Genomic DNA, 25,186 nt, shown 5'->3' with positions numbered 1-25,186 from the left:
TGGGGTCACACAGCTAGTAAGTGACTGAGGCCAGATTTGAACTCTCAGGAAGATGAGTCTTTCTGACTCCAGATTCAACACTCTATCCACTACGCCACCTACTTGCCCAATAGTTCTCTGTATTTGCTTACTTAACTCATGGAGACCCAACTTGGAACAGATACTGAGAAATAGCTTTGTCTCATTTCCAGCCCTCCCTCAGGAAATTTGTACTGGCTACAAAGAATACCCTTCATTAAACTTCATTAGGATACTTAAATTCTGTGTCACGGCCTTGTTCTTTCTTCCTTGGGTTTGGCAAATTAATCACAAAATCACTCACTTAGAGGGTAATTGCTGCTAAATGTAGGAAATAATATGAATAGGACATGCTGATGGATTCCTCTTTTCAATTACTTTCTGTAATAAACTCTCCCCTAAATTAACCCTAACTTATTTAGAAAATGGAGATGGGCACTGATTCACAATCTACTGAGGCATATAAGGGTTGCAACCTGTGTTGGTGGAGGGAGTGCCCACAGCAATGATGTCATGAATCACTGAACATCACCAGCTCTCTACTCAGAAGCCAATTTGACTAATGTGGGACTGAATGACTAGACTGTGATTGCTTTGAGAACAGAAGTGTTACATACCTTCAGAAATAAGCTGACTCAGAACGTTACACAAAAATACCCAAAATCATGAAGGGCCGTTCTGAGTGACTGCTTTGGAATGGAGAAGGGGGTGACGAAGGAAGGGACCAGCAATTTGCTCAATGGTCCTGCATGTTCCTCTCATCCTTACTTTCCCCATTTCCCATGAAGACTTGCCCCAAGCCCCAATCCCACCCCACCCTATCCTCTGCCCTGGAGCCAATCTGTTGAAAATTAAGATACAGAAGAATTGTGATAGCCAAGAATTTTTGGAGTACAGGAAGAATGATTTGTAGGCCACAGGAAGGACAAATAGGGAATTTTTTTTCCTCTCCTCACTCTGGACACATTGTTTCTGATACTCCGAACTTAAAGGAAGAATCAGACGCAGTGTTTGCATTAGAAAATTGCCTTGTCCCCTTGGCTAAGTCTGGTTTATGCTTTGGATTAACAAAATAATAGCACTTTCTCTCTTTGGCGAATTAATTTAAAATGGAGTAAAGATGGTTTGGATTAGTTGAAGGTTGAAAGTAAACTGTTCCCTGAGTGACCGTAGAATTCAACTCTATAAATCTTGAGCTGGAACACAGCTCAGACTGGAACCTTTGGGACTAGACCAAAAGGAATCATGCTATGGGTGAGTCATATCTTGCATAGTGTTTCAAGACTAATTGTATTTGGGGGGGAAACTGATGCTCATTTAAATCAAATTTATTGTTAAATATGAAAGAAGGCTGATGGAAACTTTCAACGTCTATAAAATATTTTATATACGAAGAGGTTTTTAAAAGTTGTATTAACAAGAAATTAATATTAGTATGTAATGATAGGGCCAGCTAGGTGGTGCAGTATTTAGAGCACCGGCTTTGGGGACAGGAAGACCTGAATTCAAATCTGGCCTCAGGCAAGTCCTAGCTGTGTGACCTTGGGAAAGTCACTTCACCTTTTTGCTTCAGTTTCCTCATCTGTAAAATGAGATGAAGAAGGAAATGGCATACTGCTCCAGTATCTCTGCCAAGAAAATACCAAATGGTGTCACAAAGAGACTGACATGACTGAAATGACTGAACACCAACAAAGATAGTAATAAGATAAATTCAGAGAAGACAGCACAGTACTGTAGCAAGTTTCTAAGCATTTTCTAATTCCCCCTAATGTCCCTGTAATTCAGCATACATTTATTAAGCATTTGCTATGATCCCAGGCGCTCGGTTAAGTGCTGGGGATACAAACACAAGAAAAAAACCGAAAGAATCCTTGCTCTCAAAAAGTCTACAGCCTTCTGAAGGTGGGGTGGGGGAGGGAACGGAGAAAACTTGTATGCTGCAAGTTTGGAAAAAACATTTTCTCCCCAGAAGAAAGTAATCTTAGAAATGGATAACTGAGTTGTACAAATAGTGAGAGAGCTTTAGTCTGTATTTTATTCAACTAGGTAAGCCCATTGATTCTATCTTGGAGGAGGCTTACATTCTTTCAGAGACACCTCCTGCCCCACCAAGCTTTTATATATATGACTGTATTAACTACAGAGAAAACATCTCCCAATGGAACAAAGCAGATATTTGAGACCTCTAAGACCTCAAGGTTGAGACATTCTCCCCAAAATCACCTGACATGTTGTCTCTGTTACTCAACTTCCCAAATAAAGAAAGTGACCCAACAAGCTCACTTCATGTTCCTTTTGCCACCAGGAATGTTGCTCTCAGGCTCTGCAAAAACCTGTGTATGCATGTATCTCCTTTCATTCCTTGGAGTTGCCAGCTACCTGGCAGTCCCCGTCAGCCGGTACTAATTAAACTTTGTATCTCCTAGCATTGCCTCTTGATTTCCTGACATTCTCTCAAAAGGACCAAGGTGGGAAGGATTACTCTCAGGAGTATATTAAGTCTTCTGGGTTGAGAAATTCCTCCGAAAGATCACATAAAAGGGAGCTGAAAAAGGTAGAGGAAAGGTACCCGTAGAGTTGAATAGTGGCAAAGTCCAGAGAGACAAAAGCAGCTCCTGAAGAGCAATAAAGTATTCCTGGGCTGGGACCCTGCCTTAAATTGGAGGTTCCTGGTGGAATTCACCAGTGGAAGAAAGGATGACACAGAGGCAAAGGGATGTTGAGCTAGAAAAGTTAAGTCCTTTTAGTTCAATTCAATATATCTTTATCAAGTGCCTTAGCACAGTGCCTGGCACACAGTAGGTGCTTAATAAATGTTTGATTGATTGCAAGTCTTGAAAGGCAGTGTGGTATACTGGATGGTGTGCAAAATTTGTAGTCAATTCTCCCTCCGACTCATACCATCTATAGGACCGTGGGTATGGCACTAACTTGGGCACCTAGGTGCTGCTGAATGTTGGAGCTGGATTCAGGAAGATGTGAATGCAAATCCTCCCTCAGACACATATCAGCTGTGTGACTCTAGGCATGTCACTTAACCTCTCTCGGTCTCAATTTCCTCATCTTAAAAAAAGGAGATAAAAACAGAATCTACCTCAAAGGGTTGTTCTAAGGATCAAATGAAATAAATTATGCAAATCCTAAAGCTTTATGTAAATGTTAGTCATTATTATTATTAACTTCTCTGAGACTGTCATCTTTCTAAGATCTATGGACAGGCTGTGTGGGCAAAAAAAATGTTCCCACCTTAAAGAATTTAAGAATCTTTGACAGATTGACACAAATTTAAGGCATTGCGCTAGATGCTGGGGGGATACAAAAAGAGATACAACACAGTCCCAGCACTCAAAGTGTTTACAATCTAATAATTAAAGGTATAATTATTCATAAAGTATCTGGTATAATTCTTCTTTGACTATCCCCCACCCCAATTCTTAGGATAGTTCTCTTTGAGGATGGCTACCCAAGGTTCAAGGTACTTTGTGGATCTGAACTCCAAAAACAGTTTGTGAGCTTTCACCAATGTGTTTACCCTTTAATAGTCAGAGGCAACAAAATGCAAGGAAATTTACTAGAATTGTAGAATATGAAAAGAAACAACAAAACGCATCCCACATAAACCTGGAGGAAACTCTCCTGCAAATACACACAGCATCAATAGGGAGAGTAGAGGTCATAAGTGGAGAAGCAAACACCTAGGGTGTGGCCAAGGTGTCTTAGAGGAGGAGCAGCTCCTGACTTTGAAGCTGCAAAGACGCTGCTCCTGCTCACCTCAGTCTCAGAGTCCCCACTGAGCTCTACTTCATTAGTCACTGCTTGACAAGGCTTGGTTTCAGTCCCCACGACTTCCATTCTCTGGTTCTGCTAAAATCCCAAATGGCTTTGCCTTAAAAGCAAGACATTGTTCAGGAAACGTGTGGATTGTCTTCTTTTTTCCCATGAAGCAGGAAGAAGATTCAGTGCCTGGAACTCAAATTAAAAAATGCCTGGATTCACAGTCACCCATGAAGCAACTCTCAAAGCTTGTGGGGCTGACCTAGAAATGTCTTTTTTCAGCTAGATTCTGAGATCATGTTCTCTAGGATGTTCAGAAACCCCATTCCTCTTCACAGAAGGTTGAGATTCAGGAAGCAATTTTCTGAATTCCTTTTTCAGGCTCTATGCAAACCTCAGGTCTCCAGCTGAGCTTCGGCTGCTATTATCAACGAGAGAAAAGCATTCTCTACCCCTTGCTATGCCTTGCAAGAGGTATAAGAGAAAAGATTAAGAGCAAGTCTTAAGCTTAATAGTTCCTCCCTCCCAGGATTGTTGAGGATCAAATAAGAAAATATATGTAAAAGAAAGGGAAATATGTATTTATATAGGGCCTAACCAAGCAGTGATTTTTACAAATATTATCTCATTTGATCCTCAGGTCAATCCTGCAAGGTAGGTGTTGTTATGATTCTCATTTGACCGTTGAGGAAACTGAAGGGAGGAAGGAAGGAATGGAGGACGGAGGGAAAGAAAATGGAGCAACTTCTCCAAAGGTAATAATAGAGAAATTGGTTTAGAGGATTCCAAGCCCAAAGCTAATACTTCATATATTTTAGCCACTTGAGTGTTACATAGAGAACAGTGAGGGGAGGGGGGAAACATTAGCTGATGAATCAGAAAATAAAATTCAAAATAGACTGGAAGGGAAGAAAAATAATGGAGAACAATTTTTTTTTAAAGAATGGGGCTTGTTAGAAATAAGAGTAGCAAAAGAAAATTAGTTAAAAATAAGAAGTTGGAGGGAAGGAGAGGAGAGATTTTTAACTAACCATTTAGCTGAATGGCAAAAGAAAGGGACAAAAAAGCCGGGGGGAGAGATAGATAACTAGGGAAAAGATGGTCAAATGGAGAGTGGTAGGACTGAAGAACCTAGGGGGGTAGCTAACATCAAAGCAATTTGAGTAAAACTGTTTTCAGGGGGGAAAGTGCTAATTTAAAAGAGCTAAGGCATTAAAGAATGAAAGAAAACAGAATCTTAATAATTATAATGTTTAATGTAAATCTATTAGACAATCCAATGGAATGAAAGAAAATGTGAGAAAATGTAAGAAAATCCAATAATATGGTGTTTGAAAAAAAAAACCCTAAAAAGTAATGATACATTTGGAATTAAAATAAGAGTCTGGAACAGAATTTACTATACATCAAGTAAATTTCAAAAAGCAAGAATTGCAAATGATACTATCAGATACAAAAAAAATAACATCAATAGGAGACTAAATTATGCTTACAGGAACCATAGAAAATAAACCAGTATCAACACTAAACATATAAACATCAAATAGTAGTATAACATCTACATTCATAAGGGAAAAATGAACTTAATTACTACGTGTCTGTATTGTGTGTGTTTGTGGATAAATAAAAATATTAAAATACTTTAATATTACTTTTCCAGAGCTGGAAAATCTAATAGAAATATTTTAATATAAACATAAAAGTAAATTACTGAATTTGATCAAGGACTTAACCCATGATCTGGTACCTCCTTTACAAACAACTATAATACAAGAGTATGACAAATACACACACCCACATACATATATATGTGTGTGACGGATAGATAGATAGATAGATGAAAAATGTTATGAGAAATCTCAAGAGAGAAAAACCACTTTCAGATAGGTGGGAAGAGATGAGGGAGAAGTAAAAGACAACAATAACTATAAAGTCATGAGCTTGAAAATGTGGCATAGAGGTAGCAACATAAATAAGGAAGGCTTCACAGAGGAGGTGGCATCTGAGCTGGGCCTTGAAAGGGAGGGCCAAGATTTCCAAAGATGGAGAGGAGGGAGAGTCCAGCCCAGACATGTCAGATGGAGAAGGTGAGATAATCAGTGTAATTTGGTTTCGCTCAAATATAGAGCATTTAAAGGGAAAAATAGCATGATGTAAGGTTGGAAAGACGAGTTGTGCCTGACAGGAAGATTTTAAAAGTCAGGATCAGCAGTTCATACTTTATTATCAGTAGGAAATGGGAAGCCCCTGTAGGTTTTGTGACTACAGGAGTGATACAATTACAGTGACACAGGGCAAAGAAATAGGAAGACACTGAGGCTGTATTTGAAGGATGGATTGAAGAATGAGTCGGTGGTGCCATTAACAGAAATAGATGTTGGGAGGAGGGGAAGCTGAAGGTAGGGGGGAGATGATGAGTTCAATTTTGAATGTAAGATGTTACTAAAACATTATGTGGAAATAAGTGGCAATATAACCCAGTTGCTCTGGGGACAGGTTAGGGGGAAGATATGTATTTGGGAGTCATCTCAATAGAGGTGATGATGGAAGTCATTGGAGCATAGGGGATCCACAGGGGACAGCAAAGAGGAGGAAGCCAAGGACAGAAACTTAGGTGCCACCTAAATTTAAGGGGCAAGAGAAAGACAGGAAACCTTGCCATCTCTACTGGGAACATGTATGATTCTAGATAGGAATGAGGAAGTAGCTAATCAAGCAGCAAGTATTTATTAAGCTCCTATTATGTTCATTCTTCATACAGATTCATTGCTGGAAGCTAGGAACACAAAGACAAAAAAATTAAAGAAGTACTGCCCACCAGGAGCTGAGGGTGGGGAACACAATATGTACATGCATATATGAAATATTTATATATATATATATATATATATATGTAAGTGTGTGTATATTTAAATATAATAATTTATAAATTTGATAGTTTAAAATTAGTTTTAATAGCTATATAGTGTACATATTTAATAGCTACATATATGTATATGTGTATGCTATTGGGATACACACACTATTGGGGCAGCTAGGTGGTATAGTGCATAGAGGGACTGGGACTGGAGTCAGGAACACTCATCTTCCTGAGTTCAAATCTGGCCTCAGACACTTACTAATTATATGACCTTAGGCAAGTCATTTAACCTTCTTCTGTCTCAGTTTTGTCTTTTGTAAAATGAACTGGAGAAGGAAATGGCAAACCACTCCAGTATCTTTGGCAAGAAAATCCACAATTGGGTCACAAAGAGTCAAGCATAACTGAAAATAAATAAACAACATATACTTTTAAAGCTAAATATAAGCTATCAAAGCTCAAAGTGACATTGCTCTTCTTAGGATGCCCTATACACACAAAATAAATACAAGGCAATTTTTAGAATAATAAAAATAGTACCTGTTAACATTTATTTAGTACCTACTATGTGCCAGGCACCGTGCAATTATTATTTCATTTCTTAGATTAGTTTGTATGTATGTTTTGATTAATAAAGTTTGATTGCCGACATTGAGACTGCTAAGTCTCACTTGTTTCTGGTTAGCCTAGTTAGCTTATGTACTCATAAACTGGCTATGAGCATGCACCAAGTTACAAAACCCAATTCCACTGATTCCAAAGAGGACACAAGCACTGCCTCAGGACCGGGAATGCTTGTTAGTCCTTCATTTTCAAAGAGTACTAAAGACATGACGATGTGATGGTGTTGGCTTGACTTGCTCCTGGATTGGATTTAAGTGAGGCAGAGTTGCACAAAGTCCTTGGCCTACCTCTCCCTTTCAGTCACTGAAGCCCAGTGGCAGGATGGTCAGGACGACAATGGCCCAGGACCTAGAGAATGAATGTGGCATCTTCCATAGCTCACCAAGCTCTAAGTGCTCCAACAGCACGTGTTTCAGTGGCTTTGATGGCCATCCGCACAAATTGTTCTCATCGGGCCATTCCACCAGTGGAGGTCTTCACATGGTTGGGGTAGACGTTCTGTTGAACGGCCCATGGGCTGGCGGCCTGTTGGTCAGCCTTAACCTGATTTAGCCTGCGGCGGAGATGGTGGTTACTTTGAATGTGGTGAGAGGTGAGCGCCAGGTAGATACCAAAGGTGGACGAGCAGCCCTGAAGAGGGCGCAGCAAGCCCTCCCAGCACAAGTGCCAGCCCTCCCTGAGCACCCCATACACCCCAAGGCTGAGACAACGTGGCCCAGAGTGGCCAAGATCCCAGCAAGGTGAGCACTGCACACCTGGGATTCAAACCCACTGCCTAGAGGCCTTCCAACTACCACACCAGCCCCACCACAACGTGTGAACTTGAAGCTGAGCCCCGATCCTCCCCTACCTAAACCCTGAACCATCCCCAGCAGCATGAGACCAACACAAAGGGACCGTGGGGAGAGCATGCGCAGACTGGAAGCTGCGCTCCAATCCTCATACCCCGCCCTGCCCCAAGCCAGCCCAAGGGGGCACAAGGGGCATGCGCAGACTGGAAGCCAACCTCCACGTTCTCGTGCGCAGCTCTCTCGCGGCCTAGTCCCAGACCACGTGGCGTAAGGGGCGCATGCCCAGAGCTGAGGCCCAGCACGCTGTTAGCCCCCCATACCCCCCCCACCCTCCCCCCCCCCATGTCCCGCGAGCTGGTGCCTCATTCCCTTGGCAACGTGCTGCTGTGGGGAAGATACAGAGCGGGAGGAATGCGCGGGGATAGGCGGTTGGGGGGTTGGGCTGGGGGAGACAGAGATGTCCCCGGGTGAGAGGGCTAAGAGGGGGCGGCTCGGGGAGGGGTGGGTCGCGGGGCAGTTAGGACTGGACGAGCATCCCCCATCCCTCCCCCCCCCCAGCCTCCCAGGGGTTTCCGCGGGAGGAGGCCCGAAAGGGGGGGCGGGCGGGCTGGGTAGGAGGATCATCCTTGGCTGTCCCCGCCCAGCCCCGGGACACACTGGAGGGCCGGAGGCGGCCTGGCCTCTTGCTGGACCACCTCCGAGCCCGGCGTCGCTCCCCCGGTCCCCTTAGAGAGTGAGCCGCCTACCGGTTGGGGCGCCCGCTGCCGCCGCTGTCACCACCTTCTGGCGGCCCCACAGCGCCCTCCAGTGGCGGCTTAGCGCGCTGGCTGCTGGGATTCCCCCGCCCCTCCCCCGCTCACCTCCCCGCAGTGAAAAGTCTCGTTTTCCGTAAACCGCTTAGCGGACTGCGGTTCTGTTCCAGAAAAGGGAAGTTGCGTCTCTTCTCCTTTCTGTGTCTAGGCTCCTAAATCATTCTGAGGGGGTAAAGGAGAGCAGTGGACAAACAAAAGGTAAAAATCAGCCCTCCCTGGACTTTTTTGAGGCCGCGCCCCCTCCCCTAATGTCTTTGCAAGGTGGCAGGAGCCGCTGCGAGCCTCCCAGTTCCAGGATGGATGCTCTGCATCCTTTCCACCTGGATTTCCTGGGAATTCCCAGTCCATCCGCCCCGAAGCCAGGTAGGAACGGGCAGCGGTAGAAGGTAATATGAGTGCCTCCTCCCCTTCTTACCTGTCTTTGCCTGCTTGAACTAAGCTGCCCTTTGATCAGCCAGCCACCATTCCTTTGAAGGCTTGCCATCAAACACCTGATGTAAAGCAGCGAACCCGAAACAAGGGCCAGGACTCGGGTGTCTTTTGGTTTCTGGTGTTTTTACCTTGGTACCCCCACTATCTCTTACAATAGCAGGACTTAGTGGATTTCCCCCCCAGACAACCAAAGTACTCATTTCCGCTTTTGTATCCCCAATACCTATTAAACTTAGTTTGAGGTTTTGTGGTTTGGTGTTTTGTTGTTTGGTGGGTTTTTCTTGTTACCTTGGTAATCCCCAGTACCCGGTAGACCTTTATAAGTGTATGCTTAAGTGAGTTGAATTGAGATGAATTAATGGCCCACCCCACCCTCTGCATTCTTGGGGGATCTCTGTGACATCTTCCCAGATACAACTTTCTAAAGCCTTTAGATAAAGTACAAATTTTCTTCTCCACCTCCCCCTCCCAGCAAGCATCAGCAGCATAAGCAGTCTTGTCTTTGTTTTTCCCTTTGTATCCCCAGTTTTCATAAAAATAGGTTCAAGTGAGTTAAAGTGAATGAAGTGGTGTACCTTACTCCTTGCATCACTGAAAGGACCTCGAGAACATCTTCCCAAACACAGCTTTCCTAGAGTCTTAAGTGAAGTACACCTTACTCTCTGTTCAGTGCCTTGAGTTGCCTAAGAAGGGATCCTAGAGGTTGGTTGCATTGCAATACTCTAGTCCAAACTGGGAAGGCTTGGTCAGAGCCTACAACAGGGTGGGGAACCTTCAGCCTCGAGGCTACATGTGGCTGTCTCGGTCCTCAAGTGTGGCCCCTTGACTGAATCCAGACTTCACAGAACAAATCCCTGTCATAAGAGGATTTATTCTGTAAAACTTGGACACGGTCAAAAGTCCAAACGCAAGGACCTAGAAGGCCGCATGTGGCCTCGAGGCTGTAGGTCCCCACCCCGGCCTACAAAGAGGTCATACATCATACATGGTATCGGCTATAGGCTTCTTACGGGCATATCCCTAAGGGCTCAGATTCATCTTTCTGGAGTGCTGAGTTGGTAGTTAAGAACAGAAAGCAGGGATCAGAAGGAACTATTTTCAAAAATAGTTCTACCTTCTTGTGCCCGATGAGAGGCACAAAGATCTGAGTACTTCTGTGGATGTTTTCCTTGTCAGTCACTGTTGATACTATAGTCAGCTTTTGCATTGGAAACCATAGATAATAAACACCACTTTCAGTCATGTGTGTAAAGTCACACTCCCACAAAGGCAAATATAGAGTATTCCTGAAGGTAGAAGCCATGAGTTTTTAATGTCATAGTTACAAAGTTTTTTTTTTATTTGTTCAGTGTCTCCACAACTACCTAACATTTATTTATTACACTTGAGATATTAAGCAGTGACTGAAGAAGCAACCAAGTATTGTGAAAAGCATGCTGGATTTAGGGTCAGAGCATCTGAGTTTACATTCTGACTGCTGCCTATTGCTTTGTGATACACTTAGGCGAGTCATTTAACTTCTATGGACCTTAATTTATTCCTCTGTAAAATGAGGGGGATAGACTAGATCAGAGATTCTCAACCTGGGGTCCATAGGTGTGGAAAGATTTCAAGGGGTCTGTGAACTTGGATGGGAAAAAATACATATTTCACAAGCCTTTGGTTTCTGTTATGTATTTTTTTTGGTAAAAAAATTTATTCCAAGAATTGGCCCACAGGCTTCACTAGAATGCTAAAGGGGTGCATGATAAAGATGAAGAACCCCTGGATTAGATGTTCTCCAATGCCCTTTCCAGCTCTGATTCTATGAAATAGAGGTGTTCCTTACCATAAGCAAATCTTAAAGAAAAATTTAAAATAATTAATTTATACTTGAATTTATACAGTTATTTACAATGTGATTTCTTTTTTTAAAAAAATTTCTAATGTATTTAAAGTATTGATTTAATTGATCTAACTTCAATTTACACATTATTTTTTAGGAATTTATTGATTTTACAAAGTAAAATTTTTTTTCAGACTTAATTTGAATTGGCCTTTCCTAAATTAATCTAAATTAGTGCTTTTAACATAATGTTAAGTATTGAAATATGAGGCATCTGGTGGATTCAAGAAGACCTGATTTCAGAATCCAGTCTCAGACACTTACTATCTATGTGACCCTGGGCAACTTACTTAATCCCTGTTTGACTGAGTTTGTACAACTTTAAAATAGGGTAAAACTGTAAAACTCAACAATATGATTGCTGTGAGAATAAGATGACATATGTGTAAAAGCATTTAAAAGTGCCTGGCACATAGTAGGCACTATATGAATGCTTACTCCCTTCTCTCTGCCCCTTCTCCTAAAGAAAGATAGTATTAAATAAAAACACAGAAGGCTTTCAGCATTCAAGACAGCATTTGTTTAAATTTTCCCTCAAATACTGATAATAAAGGCGAGTGAGAGAGATAGTGTGTATACATGTATCTCATTTCTCTTCCTTTTTCTCTCTTCCCTTCCTTTCCTTCAGTAGAGTAAATGCAGGTAATAGATGGAGAGACATGGCTGGACTGGACTAGTCTAAACTGGGGAAACTGAATTGGCCTGGGAAAAGTAGGAGTTTGCACGTTTCCAATACTGCAATGATCTGTGCCTTTATCCTGCCCTTTGATGATCTAAAGTACCCTGTTCTACCATTCAAGCAATGTTTTTATTCTATGCTGACCCCCAGAGTTATTTAATTAGATTCTCTTATGCCAAGGTGTGTGAGGCTTATTGCCCTTCAAGGGTGAATCTTCTTTCAGAAGAGGCTGGTTTTTAACCCCCAAGAATTTCTTAGTGTCCTAGGCTGGACAACTCACTCCTCTTGTTTGTAGGCCATGTAATCCATCTTTCTACCCTTATCCAGTTTAGGAAGAAACAAAATAAATGGACTCAACGGTGGAAGCATATACCATCCACCATCTACTTCATGTTTGTCAGGTATAAATATACCATGAGGGTTCAGTAAAAATTATCTCTGAAAAAGAAAGTGTGAGTCAGTAGAACAAACCTCAGGCATTTGAAACTTAAAATCACAGAGGGTTTTCTGCATGCTGTCCTATGTCATTATAAATCATTAACTTAAAAACTTTATTAGCTACAAGAATTCCATCTCAATATTTTCTGGTACAGTTTAGACTCCTGGTGAAAGGCAGACAGTATACTTAGTCATGGAAGGGTAGAGTAAGGGCATCTGAGAGTGTGTTTTAGGGCTTGGAAAGGGCAGATATCTCCTGCCTGTAACAGCTGGCTGGAGAAATTGCAAGACCCTGGGAGCTACTGCTAGTCTCCCAGATAGAAGTTTAGAGTGTAGGGATCCTGCTGACACTCTCTGACATCTTGTGAGAGGAGCGATAATCTTCTGAGTCCCGTGATAGTTTCTTCGTGGGGGAAAGAGAGAAACCAATATGCCAGAGCTTGGTTAGTGGCAAGCATTAAGGTGCTTGGGAGCATGTATGAGTGGGTCTTTGTCATTTTCTTTTTAACTTAAATATAAAACACATGGCTGTGAATCATGGAAAACCACCATCTTTGAAAAACATTAAAGGGTAGAATCACCTAAAAGGCCGTTGAAACGTACCTGGCAGGGATCAACAGTCTGCAGCACGTTACAGTGGAAGAATTCTATAGGAGAAGCAGTGTTAGAGTTATCCTCAGAATCTATGTGACTGGAACAAAACTGGGCTCATTGTAGGGTGGACAGACACTCAACACGAACTGTGCAGGATACACAGGCATTGACAGGCTATGATCTGCAGCTGCTATGGGGATTTCCCTGTCACTAACACAGATTTTTTGACTTTCTGAACACTTAAAATATTTCCTCTTCATTTTCTCAGAATCTTCCCTGCACCAATCACCCTGTTGTTTTCTGCTTTGTTGTCAACACATTAAATTTTATTTTTGTTTTACAACTGTATATTTTCTCTAGATGTGCTTTTCAATACCTCCAATTCATCACTATATATATGTATATATACACATATATTTGTATATATGCATATACATATGTATATATTGTATATCTATATAAATCTATAGATCTATATCTTGTTTGTGTGTATGTTGTCTCCCTGATTCACTATGAACTCCATGAGGGCAGAAACTTGGGTGGGGGAAGTTGCCTTTGTTTGCATCCCCAGCATTTAGCACTGCGCCCAGCATGTCCACTTAACATGTTTGTTGACTTTTTGTTCACTTTTTTTCTACCTAGATTGTAAGCTCCTTAAGGATAGAGACTGTGTCCACTACTTCCCTACAGTGCCTAGTTTGGGGTTGTACACGTGATTGACAATAAAGAATGAATATTGCTTAAATATGTCCTAGGACTCTTTGAGATACTGTATGATCTCCAAGAGCTGCTTTAGCTTCAGGGGTCTACAATTGTTATTATGTATTTCTGAATACAGACATGTTTTCTCTAGGCAGAAGTAGGTGGCTAACCTTTCTGCAACTTGTGAGACAGCTCTTGAAATCAATGAAGTGACTGAAACTTTAGAATATTTTAAATATACCAAAAGAATTTTTTAAAAAAATTTGAGTTAAGTTCCCAACTATTCTAGTTGTGTTTTTGTGATGTCTCCAATCGATTATACATATTTATTGTCAAAATAGAAAATACTACTAAAAACTCAAGTAGTTTTTCTGTTATGCTCTTTTTTTTTTTGGGCAGGGCAAATGGGGTTAAAGTGACTTGCCCAAGGTAACACATGTAAGTACATGTATCAAGTGTCTGAGGTCGGATTTGAACTCAGGTCCTCCTGACTCCAGGGCCGGTGTGCTACTCACTGTGCCACCTAGCTGCCCCTGTTATGCTCTTTTAAAGCTGTCATGTAACAAGTGTATTATGTACCTACCACAGGGCTCTTTATTCTCTCTTCAAGTTTATCATGATCCCTAGGTCATTCATTAGATTATTCCCTGTCACACATGCAGTGAAATACAGTATAAGAGCGAGATTACAGAGTTTGTCATTTTTGCTTTGTAGAACATGCCTCTATAGCAGAAACAGAAAATCAAAACCAGCCACAGTCAGCATTAAAAGTGAGTCAATTTCACACTATTATTTCAAAACTCAATCTTTTTTCAAGATTTGCATCAGATATTTTATAGATAGCTCTATTTATATGTATCATTTTATTATTTTTTGCTTCAGACACATGGAAGTCTTAATCTTGCCATCACTCATAAATGTTCCACTTCTAGGATCGTGAATACCAAACTTAATCATCTGTCCTCATTCATCTCTCCCCATTCTTTACTCCTAAATTTATTCCTTGTCCTAACATGACCTCTAATCTCTGCATCTCCCAGTTTTTTACAGGCTATGGCCCCTATTCTGGCTGTATTCTCCACCTTTCCTAATCCTGTTTAGTGAACCAGTTCAATCCTATGCTATATTCTATTCTCAGATCATTTGCTCCACTATCATATTGCCAATCACAACTCAGTAATCCCCAACCCTGTAACACCTCCACTATCTGCCTTCTCTGCTCCTTTTCATGGGCTGCTGAATGGTGCTTGAAGAACTCGTGCAGCCACCATAGGTCCACCATAAATTTGTTATCTGATCTCAAGACTGTGCCTTCTTTGTCGCAAACCAGTCCTTTTGTTCTTTGCTAATTGATCCATATCCTATTTACCAGTCTTTTTCAGACATTCTACCAAACTCACACAGAACTCCTGTTTTTTTTTTTAATCTCATGGTTGAGAACCTTGTCTCATACTTTAGAGAAAAATGTTATTCTTTGAGAACTTTCTCTTTTTCTGTCCTTCTTACCTCACAACCCCTTGACTGGATCCACCGCTATTTCTCTCTTTACTTTGATAGCCCTTTTCCTTCTCAAGGCCAGACTCTCATCATGTATACCCTTGATCCCATCCACTCCCACCCTTTCCAGTAGATAGCCTCCTCTATCATTCTTCTTTTTTTTCTTTCTAATCTTCAATCTGGTTCATTCTCTGCGGACTACAAACACTTGAGTCTGCCCCACCCTTAAGAAAACCATTTTAGATCCTACCATCCCCATTAGATAATACCCTATATCGCATTTTCATCTTCATCTAAACTCCTCAGTTAACATTCAGTGCCTCTACGTCTTACTTTCTTAATGCTCTGCAGTCTGGCTTCTGGAATCATTACTGAGCTGAAACAGCTTTCTCCAATGATCTCTTGAATGCCTTTTACCTGTTTTCCTTGACCTCTGCAACATTAAATACTATTGTCCACTTTCTCCACTTGTGTACTCTTCCCTCCCTAGGTTTTCATGACGCAGCTCTCTCTATGGTTTCTTTTTTCCCCCTACATGTCTGTCTATACCTTCTTATTCTTCTTTACTGGATATTGTCCATGTCACACCTGCTTATTGTAGGTGTTCTCCAAGGCTCTGTCCTGGGCCCTTAGCTTCTCTTTTCTCTCTATACTCTTTCACACTTGGTGATCTCTTCAGTGACTAAGGATTCATTTATTATCTGAGCGGAAGGTTCTCAGATTTATATATACATCACTATATATCCTGAGCTCCAGTCCCACTTCACAAACTACCTGAAACTGAATGTCCCACATCAATCATGATCTTTCCTCACAAACCCTCATTTCCAAACTCATCTGTCACTGGGAAGTGTACCATAATTCTTCTAGTCACTTAGTTATGCAACCTTGATGTCATCTTTGAGTCTGTATTCTCATTCACCTCACATAGTTCATCAGTTGCCAAATCTTGTCATTTATATCTCCACAATCTCTAATACACCTGTTTCCATCTGTTCATGCAGCCACCACCTTCATTTAGGTCCTCACTGTTAGTCTCCTGTGGGGTGTCTCAGCCCTCAAGTCTTCGGTCTGTTGTCCCCATCCCCCTCATCCAGCCTCCACAAAATTGCCAGGGTGAATATATTCCAGCTGCTCCCCACTCCTCCTAGGACCAAATATAAACTACTCTGGCATTTGAAGCTCCTTACAACCTTTCCCCCATCTAACCTTTGCAATATTTCCCATTACTCCCTTCCATGCTGTCTATGTTCCAGCCACACTGGCAGATCTTTAATTGCTGCCCTACAACACTCCATCACCTATCTGTCTCCAAACTTTTTCGTTGGCCGTCCTCCATTCTAGAATGTTCTGCTCATTACTCCTGCTTCTTGGAGTCCTTGGTTGTCTTTGTACCACTTGGTTGCTTAAGTACCACTTAGAGTGGGAGGCTTTTCCTGGTGACTCCCTCCAAGGTTACTTTATATTTGATTTGCATTATTTTTTTGTATGATTTAGGTTCTTTAAGGGTAGAGATGTTTTGTTTGTGTCTTTGTATTTCTGGTACTAACCACAGGGCCTGACATACAGTAAGCCCCTAAAATGTGCTTAATGATCAGTTAATCATGGTTATAGAGTCCCAGTGGCCTGAGTGTTGTCCCTGACCCACCAATAGACAACTTTTAGCCCTGGCTCATATATCAATATAAATGATTTGTATAAATACTATACAAATAGATGATCAGTATAAATAAACAAATCACTCCTAGCCCTGGAAAGTATACTAGGCTTGGAGTCAGAAGAACCTGGATTTAAATTCCAGCTCTGCTCTTCACTCCCAGGTGACCTTGAACTATGCACTTACCCTCAGTGAGATTCAGGTTCCGTGTTAAGTGGCAGAGTTGAACTGGATCACCTCAAATCTCTCCTCTAGCTTCAACTCTGTGGTTTATATCTAGAAGAAATTTAATTTTAATCCTAATTTTAATTAATTACAGGCCCTGCAACATCAACTGGAATCATTTCAGGCTCTCCGCATGCAAACTTTACAAAATGTTAGCATGGTAATTTTTTCTATTTTTTTCCCTAATTTTCTAAGTCTTGTATTATTTTGTTCAGATATAAAACATCGTCAGTGTGCTATAGTGGGAAGAGAGCTGGACCTGGATATAGAATCCAACTCTCCCTCTTATAACTTGTATGACCTTGGGCAAGTCATCTAACTACTCTGAACCTCAGTTTTCTTATGTATACAATGGGTGTGGGAGGTTTAGACTAGGCAACCTCTAAGACCCTTTGCAGCTCTAAATATGTCCCTCTCATTGTCTGAGCACATGAGACCCTTCTAGCTTCTAAATGGGATAATCATCAAGTTAGAAATAAATGTCCAAAATAAATTGTGGCATCTGGAGCCTACACCACAATTCTTCTCTTAAATTTTCTGGATTACAATGAAATTAGCTCTTATGTCACTTTTCTATTGAGACCACAGATATTCTGGCATTTTTATAAAAACATGTTCATGATGCTACCTTGGTCCTAAGATCTCATTAAAGAGGACATCAATGATAGGGGATAGAAGAATGCTTAGTTTAATCCAGTGCTAAATTGTGCCTTTAACATATTTATTCTAAAGCTATAAAAACATTTTCTAAAAAACTGAACATCCAAAAATATTTGACTTGATAAAAATTTAACATTGTACAAATTAAGTCTTACTCATTTTGTGAACAAATCACTTAAGAGAAAAGTAAGTAACTTGGAAATTGCTTTGTAATTTATATATGTTCTTTCATATGAAGGGAATAATTGTTTATGAACTACAATTTTAAAGATGCTGTTCAAAACTGTAATTATAAACAGTATTCTTACATAGCTATAATTGTCTGAATCTGAATTAAAACTCAAAAATTTCCTATTTACCTTTTTAAGGTACAATCTGAAATTAGTGAAATATTGAATAAAAGTATTGTTGATGTAGAGAGTCCCCAGTTTGGCACAGAAAAGGCCACCAAGAAACCTGTTGAGAAAGTTACGGTAGGCTTTTACTTCAAATAATTTCTGTACACTTATTGGAATTTCTGAAAATTGTCTGCCAACATTGTTCCACTGGTCACGTTCACCTTGATTCTCCCCTTCTCAATAGGAAGAACAAACTGTCAGAATACTACATAAGGACAGTCAAGGCCAAAAGACCTTAAAGCAGGTGAGTCCGTTCTTAGATACAACTTTGCCAGCCCAGAGGATCAGACTTGGTTTTTATATGAGTAGCTAGGAACCCAAGAATGAATCCTATAATCAAGTGTCTAATAGTCCTGTTATGTGCAAGGCATTGTGCTGCATGCTAGGGATATAAAGACAAAACAGTCCTTGCCCTCAAGGAGTTTACTGAGGGTATTTATTTGAGAGTTTTCCCAATCTGAAGATTTATTTACTCATCTTCTCTATCCTTTGTGGAGGTCCTAACCCCCTTCCAATTAGGAAATATGACCTTAGCATATTCTTGAAGCCATGGTCTTTGTTATATCTTGGCATATAGGTCGAGAAACAGCTTACCAAATATGTGACTGAGTCTAATGAGAATTTAGATCGTGAGTAGATACCCAGGGCGGTTCCAAACTCACCTGCCCTGATGTGGGAATAATCTTCTATATGACTGTGTTGTTGTTGAGTCATTTCAGTGGTGTCTAGCTCTCCATGACCCCGTTTGGAGTTTTCTTGGCAAAGATACTGGAGTGATTTGCTGTTTCCTTCTCCAGCTCATTTTACAGAGGAGGAACTGAAGCAAACAAGGTTAAGTGACTTGTCCAGGGTCACACAGCTAGAGGATTTGAACTCATCTTCCTGACTCCAGGCCCTGTATTCTATCGACTGTGCCACTTAACTTCCCTTCTATGACTGTAGTATCTCTCAAGGTCAGCAGCTGGCAGTTTCATTTTACAATTTTCATTAATCTCGGTCACAGATTTGACCAGATGCTTTTATAACTAGACACAAAAAAAGACCATGACCTATGAAGGCCAAAGTCATATTTCCCAAACTGAAGGGTTGGTGGTGGGAGGGGTAAACTCTCAGCTATTCAAAGTTAGCTGGCCTCTACTTCCTGGAAACACTTTCCTAATGTTCATTTCCTTTATTGCCTTTAATGTTGAGTATGATGCCAAATGGTAGCAAAGACTGTCTTTACAGATGCAGAAGTAAAATATTTCCAAGGACAGATTGTAACAGTTATTTTCAGTTAATTCAGTTTACGTGGTATATCTAAATGGTGGCATAATCTGAGCAATGATTGCTTTACAGCATAACTAGAATGTTCTGATCTGTCTGGCAAGAAGCAATATTAAGAGTAGTCCTTGGAGTCTTTGTGTATGTAAACACAATCAAAATTGATGGCAGTTTTATTTAATAATTTTCATTAATCTCACTCACAGATTTGACCAGCTGCTTTTTTATAACTAGATATAAAAAATTGAGGGTTTTGGTTTGTTGGGTTTGTGTGCATGTATGTGTGTGTGTTATGAACATAGTGATCACCTGAATAATCCATGCAAGGTTTAAGAAACCCCAAGTGAAAAATTTGGAAATTACTCCAGAGGTAGCTTTCAACTTATTCTCAACTGCTATTAAGTCAATAATAATAATTTTCAGTCTTTAAGACTCCACAAAACATTTCATTTACATAGAAGGTCTTCTTCAGTTAAACACAAAGTTGCAGGAATCACCTACTACTAAAGATCAGTCACTCAAATTATTGAGATTTATTTGGATCTCATCTGTATTGGAAAAATGGAAAAACAAAGCAGACAGATCTATGGCAAAATAGGATATTGCCTTTACCCATTTTATTTTGTCTCGTTATAAATGTAAATACAATGTAGACCCTAAATTTTGCTAGCAGTCTCTTTTTCAAATGAAAGATTTGGTTTTCTGATTATTTTATTCCTGAACCCAAACATTTTAGTTGTGTTATTATAGAACATTGTTGAGGAATGGGCAATAGAAGAAAAATATTGATGATTGCTTTCCTAAATAATGCAAATCAAAAATTCACCATTTATTCAGTGCCTACTAATATGTTCAAAGCACTGACAGTACAAAAATAAAGTGATAGATTACTTGCCTTCAAGAAAGTTGCATTTTGCTTGGGGAAAATGACAGGTATGCAAATGAAGGTAATAAAGGAAAGACTGAGACAATATTTGGGGGGCACTGTGAGGAAGAGTGAGAATGTTTTCACCTATACAGTCAGGCAGAGCTTCATGGAGGAAGAAGTACTAGGCTCCTGAAAAGAAGAGATGAGTAGGCATTGAATTTCAGGGATAGCTGGCCTTCATGAACACATTGAGGTTATACGGATAGTACGTTGGTTTGGGGTTACAGCTAGCTAGTTCCAGTTTGGCTGGAATATTAAGGGATATGGAGGAAAGTGTGGTGAAATAGAGTTGGAAAAGTAGGTTGGGATTGAACTGTGGAGGAGCTGGAGCTGAGAATTTGTATTCTATTCTATGGGCAATAGGGAACTACTGAACATTTTTGAGAAAAGAAGTAACATGATCACCCTTAGGAGGGATATTTTGTCAGATTAAAGAGAGAAGAGCCTGGAGGCAGGGAGACCACTTAGCAAGCTATTAGAGGAGTCTAGATAAGAGGTGATAAAGGCCTAGCCAGGAGTGGTGGCACTATTAGTGGTGGGTGGGTGCATAAAAGAAATATAGAAAAATTGAATGATTTGATATCTGATTAAAAAGAGGGCTCAGTGATGGAGAATAAAAGTCATCAGGAGGTTTCGAGCCTGGATGAAGCTGCCAACATAAATGGGGAAGCTGGGAGGTTTAGGGAAGAGGATGTTGGACAAACCGAGTCTAAGGTACCAGCAGGACATCAAACAGTTGGAGATGCAAAGCTTTGCAATTCTGAAAAATTCCATATCCTTTTTCAGATCCCTAATGTATTAGGACTTGTTACTGACCAGAAATCTTTCCTTAAACTCAACTCTTTATTACACTTCAATTTAAATTCGTTTCCTCTTGTTTTAGTCTCAGGTAAAATAGAAATCAGGTAGTCATCATTCTCCTTTAAGGAAATTTTTTGTAGGTGAAGAAAAAAATTAAAGCATCATTGAAACTGCCCTTTTCTATATCAATCCTAAATAATTTTCTCCTTCCTCCTTCTGTTCTCTATCACTAACATTTATATAGTGCATTAAGGTTTGCAGCAGCCCTGGGACATGGGTACTAATTCTTATCCCCATTTTTAAGAGAAAGAAACTGAAGCTCAGAAAAATGACGTGACGTTCTCAGAGCTACACAGCTAATCCAGTGTACAAAGGGAACCCAGCTTCAAAGCAGCGCTCCTCTTGCCATGTGCTGTTTCTTGTGATTGTCATCATCATCTAGTAGCAAATACCGATTCACACAGTAAACACCAAACATTCCTTTTTCCTAGGCAAGTAATTATTCCCATTGCTCTTCTCTGCACTCACATTCCAAAAGCAAGCACAATAATAACAATCCATTCCTTTTAGCTTTAGTGTGAGGCAATAAGATTAAGCAGGCAACAGTCAATTTATTCTTCCGTGCTTTAGGATCTTCCAAAAAGCCAGGGCAAGGAGAGTTTCCATTGCTTAAGGAAATGCTTGACCTTTCCCTGTTTTCGATCCCCCTTGTTAGATGGAGAACATTTTCTAGTGGATGGAGAATTTGCAAAGTGTTTTGAATAAAGAAAGGGAGGTAGTTGGGCTGATACGAAGTGGGAAGCTATTTGAATCAGTGCACAGCATAAAGGAAATAATGGTTTCTTGTTTGTCTCTGTCATATCAGTAAGCTATTAAGACGTCCACAAAAATTAAGCTTCTATAATATTGTTCCTCGCCTTTTCTAGATTAGTTAGGTCAGTTTTCGATTAGGCTTTTATGCTATAAGAATAAAATTGAGGAATTGGATAAAATAGACTATATTTGTTTTCCACACAAATTCCCCACAAAGTACTGTCTTGTATCATCAATCATGCAACAAGTGATAGCCCTTCATAGCATGCTCTTTCTATCAGTCTACAGAGAATACAGAAGAAAGCTTTTCTAAGGAGAAAATTAATCTTTTTGAGGAGTCCAGCACTATTCATTCTGTGGGGGAAAAATCCAGTTATGTCACTGTCAGTAGTGTCTCCCAAGATGTAACTACTCCATCCCATGTGACTTCCAAGAACATATCACCTGTGAAAAATCAAACAAATAGATCAACTTCGAGCCCAAATATGAGCACTTTGGAAAACTCAAACTTGCTCAAGACATGCAGTGACTTTTGTAGTTTTCTACCTTACATAAATCAAAGTCTGTCTTCTGCCAACACAGCTTTTCCAGTTGAATCTAAAAGTACCATGCTTTTTCTCAAAGAAGAATTTGGTGGAAACTTGGAAGATGTTTGCCATTCTATCAAAAAAATGAAAGGTGAGCTTCAAAGATCACATGAAAGGGAACTAGCTCTTGCAAATGAACTTCACATGCTAAAGATTGCTACAGATGCTCAAGGTAATGGTTCAAATATCCCATTTTCTTCAAAATTGGAAAAAAATGAATCTACTAAGAAAGAAAATATAGATGGCGAATTAAATGAGGAGATAAAATCAAGCAGAATTTCAGAATTAGAGGCATTAGTAAACAAATTGATTCCACTAGGGGAAACAATATCAAAATTTTGTACTAATTATTGTCAGAACTGTCAGAGCTTATCTGAGAATGACGCTACAGCAGATCTGAACCACGTCACTACACAAAGTGAAGTAAAGAGTGAGGAAAATAATAGGGAAATTCCCAACACCGACATTATTGAATATTTACAATTGGATTCCAGCAATCCAAAAGATACATCATCTTTAATCGACCAAACCGAACGTGAAATGAAAGATAAAGAAAAACAACTATTTGAGTTATACCAGGGATCACTAAAGCTTGAAAATGAGAAGTCATCAAAAATCAACCCTGTAACGGATCAGTATGTTGCGAAAATTCAGTATTTACAGAATTATCTAAAAGAATCTGTGGAAGTACAGAAGAAAGTACTAGAATTAGAAAATGAAAATCTTGACCTAAAGACAAAAATAAAACCCATGGTTTATACCATACAGTCTCTGATGCAGAAAAATTCAACATATCAAAATCAACTTAAAGATTTGGTTGAAGACAAGAAAACCATCCAAGCTAAGTTAAATAAAACAGAAGAAGATAATAAAGAATGTATTATTGAATTGAAAAGAATAATACAGAAGTATACTGAACTCCAAAATGCAAATAAAATTCTAGAAGAAAATAATGGCCAACTCTGTTTGGAGATACAACGCATGATTGACTTAATAAATCAGTTAAAAATTAGAGAAGAGAAAACTCAAAATGATAGAGTTCTTGTCAGTCATGAAGTAAATCGATTGAGAGTGGAACTAGAATCTCTGAAAACAAGTAATTCAATGTTACAAAATGAAAAACAGATGCTGGAAAGAAAAGCATGCCAACTTCAAAAAGAAAATAGCTCACTTGAAAATGAACTAAAAGGAAGTCATTTGGAGATACTGCAACTAAAAGAAAAAGAGAGATTAACAAAATCTGATCAAGAGTCTCTTCTTCAAATGATACAGAGTGCTAAAAATGAAAAGCTTAATCTTGAAGCCACATTACAGGAATCTGCAGCTGCCAGACAGATAATAGAGAAAGAGGTTGAAAAAATCCAGTCCTACCAATGTGATGCAAAAGAGAAGTTTCAAGCAGAACTTCAAAATGCAAAATCCAAAGTCAGCTTTTTTAAGAATGGCATGTCTGAAATGGGCAAGGAATGTGACAAACTATCCAAAATGGTCAAAGGTCTTCAGGCAGATAATCAAGTACTAAAAGAAGAACTAGAGAAGCATACTCAAGAAAATCTAAAATTTGCAAAGAGCATCAGTAGGCTAACTGAAGACAAGGTGCTTTTAGAAAACTATTTAAGAACAGTAAAAAATGAAAGGGATAGTTTGCAATTTGAGGTACAGCGTCAACGAGATTACTTTACCTCAGGTAAAGTATTTTCAAATAAACATCGTGAGCTGACTCAACTGACTTACATAGCAAGAAATGAACATTGTCATTTTGATGACTAATGATACTTATGGAAAATTTAATTTCAGGAATAATATTTTAGAGCATGATCTATAAGGTATGTATATTGTATTAGGTTAATATAGTTACATTTAAGTTTGATTTACGAAATTGAGCATTAATTTAGAGCAATAACAGTAACATACTGGATTACAAACTGCTTTATAAACTAAACATTGGATAAACATCATCCAATAGGATCCTAACAACAATCCCATCATGCAATCAAGGCAGGACTTCTTCTTGTTTTGCAGATAACTGAGGCTGAGAGTGGTTCAATGACCTGCCCAAGATCACATGTCTCATATTTGGTAGAACTCAGACTCTGATCATGCTGCATTGTGCTCTTCCACTAACACAACATGATAAGAGGACAATTTCTAGATGAGGGCAATATATTTTAAGAATTAACTTAGGATATAGTACATTAACTTAAGAATTTTACCATTCTGATCAAATCCATGTTACTTTACTTACATCATATACATGCAAAGGATCTTTGGCATGTTGCATTCAGGTTCTTTTTCTTTAAATTGTCCTAAAATGTAATCTCTAAAGAACTCCCACTTTAAAAGAAAACTCTTTTTTTTTCCTCTCAGGCATATCACCTAAACTTCATCACTCTCATCCTCCCAAGATATGTTAATAAATATTTGTGACCAATAAAAACAAAACCTTTGTCTATGTGCTTTGTTCCCCCAATAAATTTGATCAAATTAAATTTGGGAGTTTTTTGGGGTTTTTCTGTTTATAGTATTTTATTTTTCCATTTATATGTACAGGCAATCTTTAACATTCATTTTTACAAAATTTTGAGTTCTAAATTTTTCTCCCTCCCTCCTTCCCGTCCCCTCTTCCCAAAATAGTGAGCAATTTGATATAGGTTATACATGTGCAATCATGTAAAATATTTCCATATTAATCATGTTGTGAAAGAAGAAATGGACTAAAAGAAAAAAAATAAAGTAAAAATAGTA

The 25,186-nt window shown here is 39.5% G+C and overlaps 1 protein-coding gene across 1 annotated transcript; it reads left to right on the top strand.

Annotated features, from left to right (window-relative positions):
• The first annotated feature begins 8,456 nt into the window (after positions 1–8,456).
• Positions 8,457–24,926, top strand: CCDC110 (coiled-coil domain containing 110). Its single transcript, XM_036762454.1, has 7 exons — positions 8,457–8,537; positions 9,031–9,080; positions 14,327–14,382; positions 17,086–17,151; positions 18,020–18,124; positions 18,234–18,293; positions 22,136–24,926. The coding sequence occupies exons 1-7, from the start codon at positions 8,482–8,484 to the stop codon at positions 24,209–24,211; spliced, it is 2,469 nt and encodes an 822-aa protein (XP_036618349.1). The 5' UTR covers positions 8,457–8,481; the 3' UTR covers positions 24,212–24,926.
• Positions 24,927–25,186: the final 260 nt, after the last annotated feature.

Source organism: Trichosurus vulpecula, chromosome 6, assembly GCF_011100635.1.
Source record: "Trichosurus vulpecula isolate mTriVul1 chromosome 6, mTriVul1.pri, whole genome shotgun sequence".
In the NCBI taxonomy this organism is placed as follows: Eukaryota; Metazoa; Chordata; class Mammalia; order Diprotodontia; family Phalangeridae; genus Trichosurus; species Trichosurus vulpecula.
This window is presented reverse-complemented; position numbering and strand designations above follow the sequence as displayed.

What these genes read in the sequence shown, in the direction of transcription:
- CCDC110 (XM_036762454.1), top strand. Translation starts at nt 8,482, where the DNA reads ATGCGCGGGGATAGGCGGTTGGGGGGTTGGGCTGGGGGAGACAGAGAT. An exon ending in AGCCACAGTCAGCATTAAAA is followed by an intron (nt 14,383 to 17,085) that starts GTGAGTCAATTT and finishes AATTAATTACAG; the next exon opens with GCCCTGCAACATCAACTGGA. An exon ending in AACCTGTTGAGAAAGTTACG is followed by an intron (nt 18,125 to 18,233) that starts GTAGGCTTTTAC and finishes CCTTCTCAATAG; the next exon opens with GAAGAACAAACTGTCAGAAT.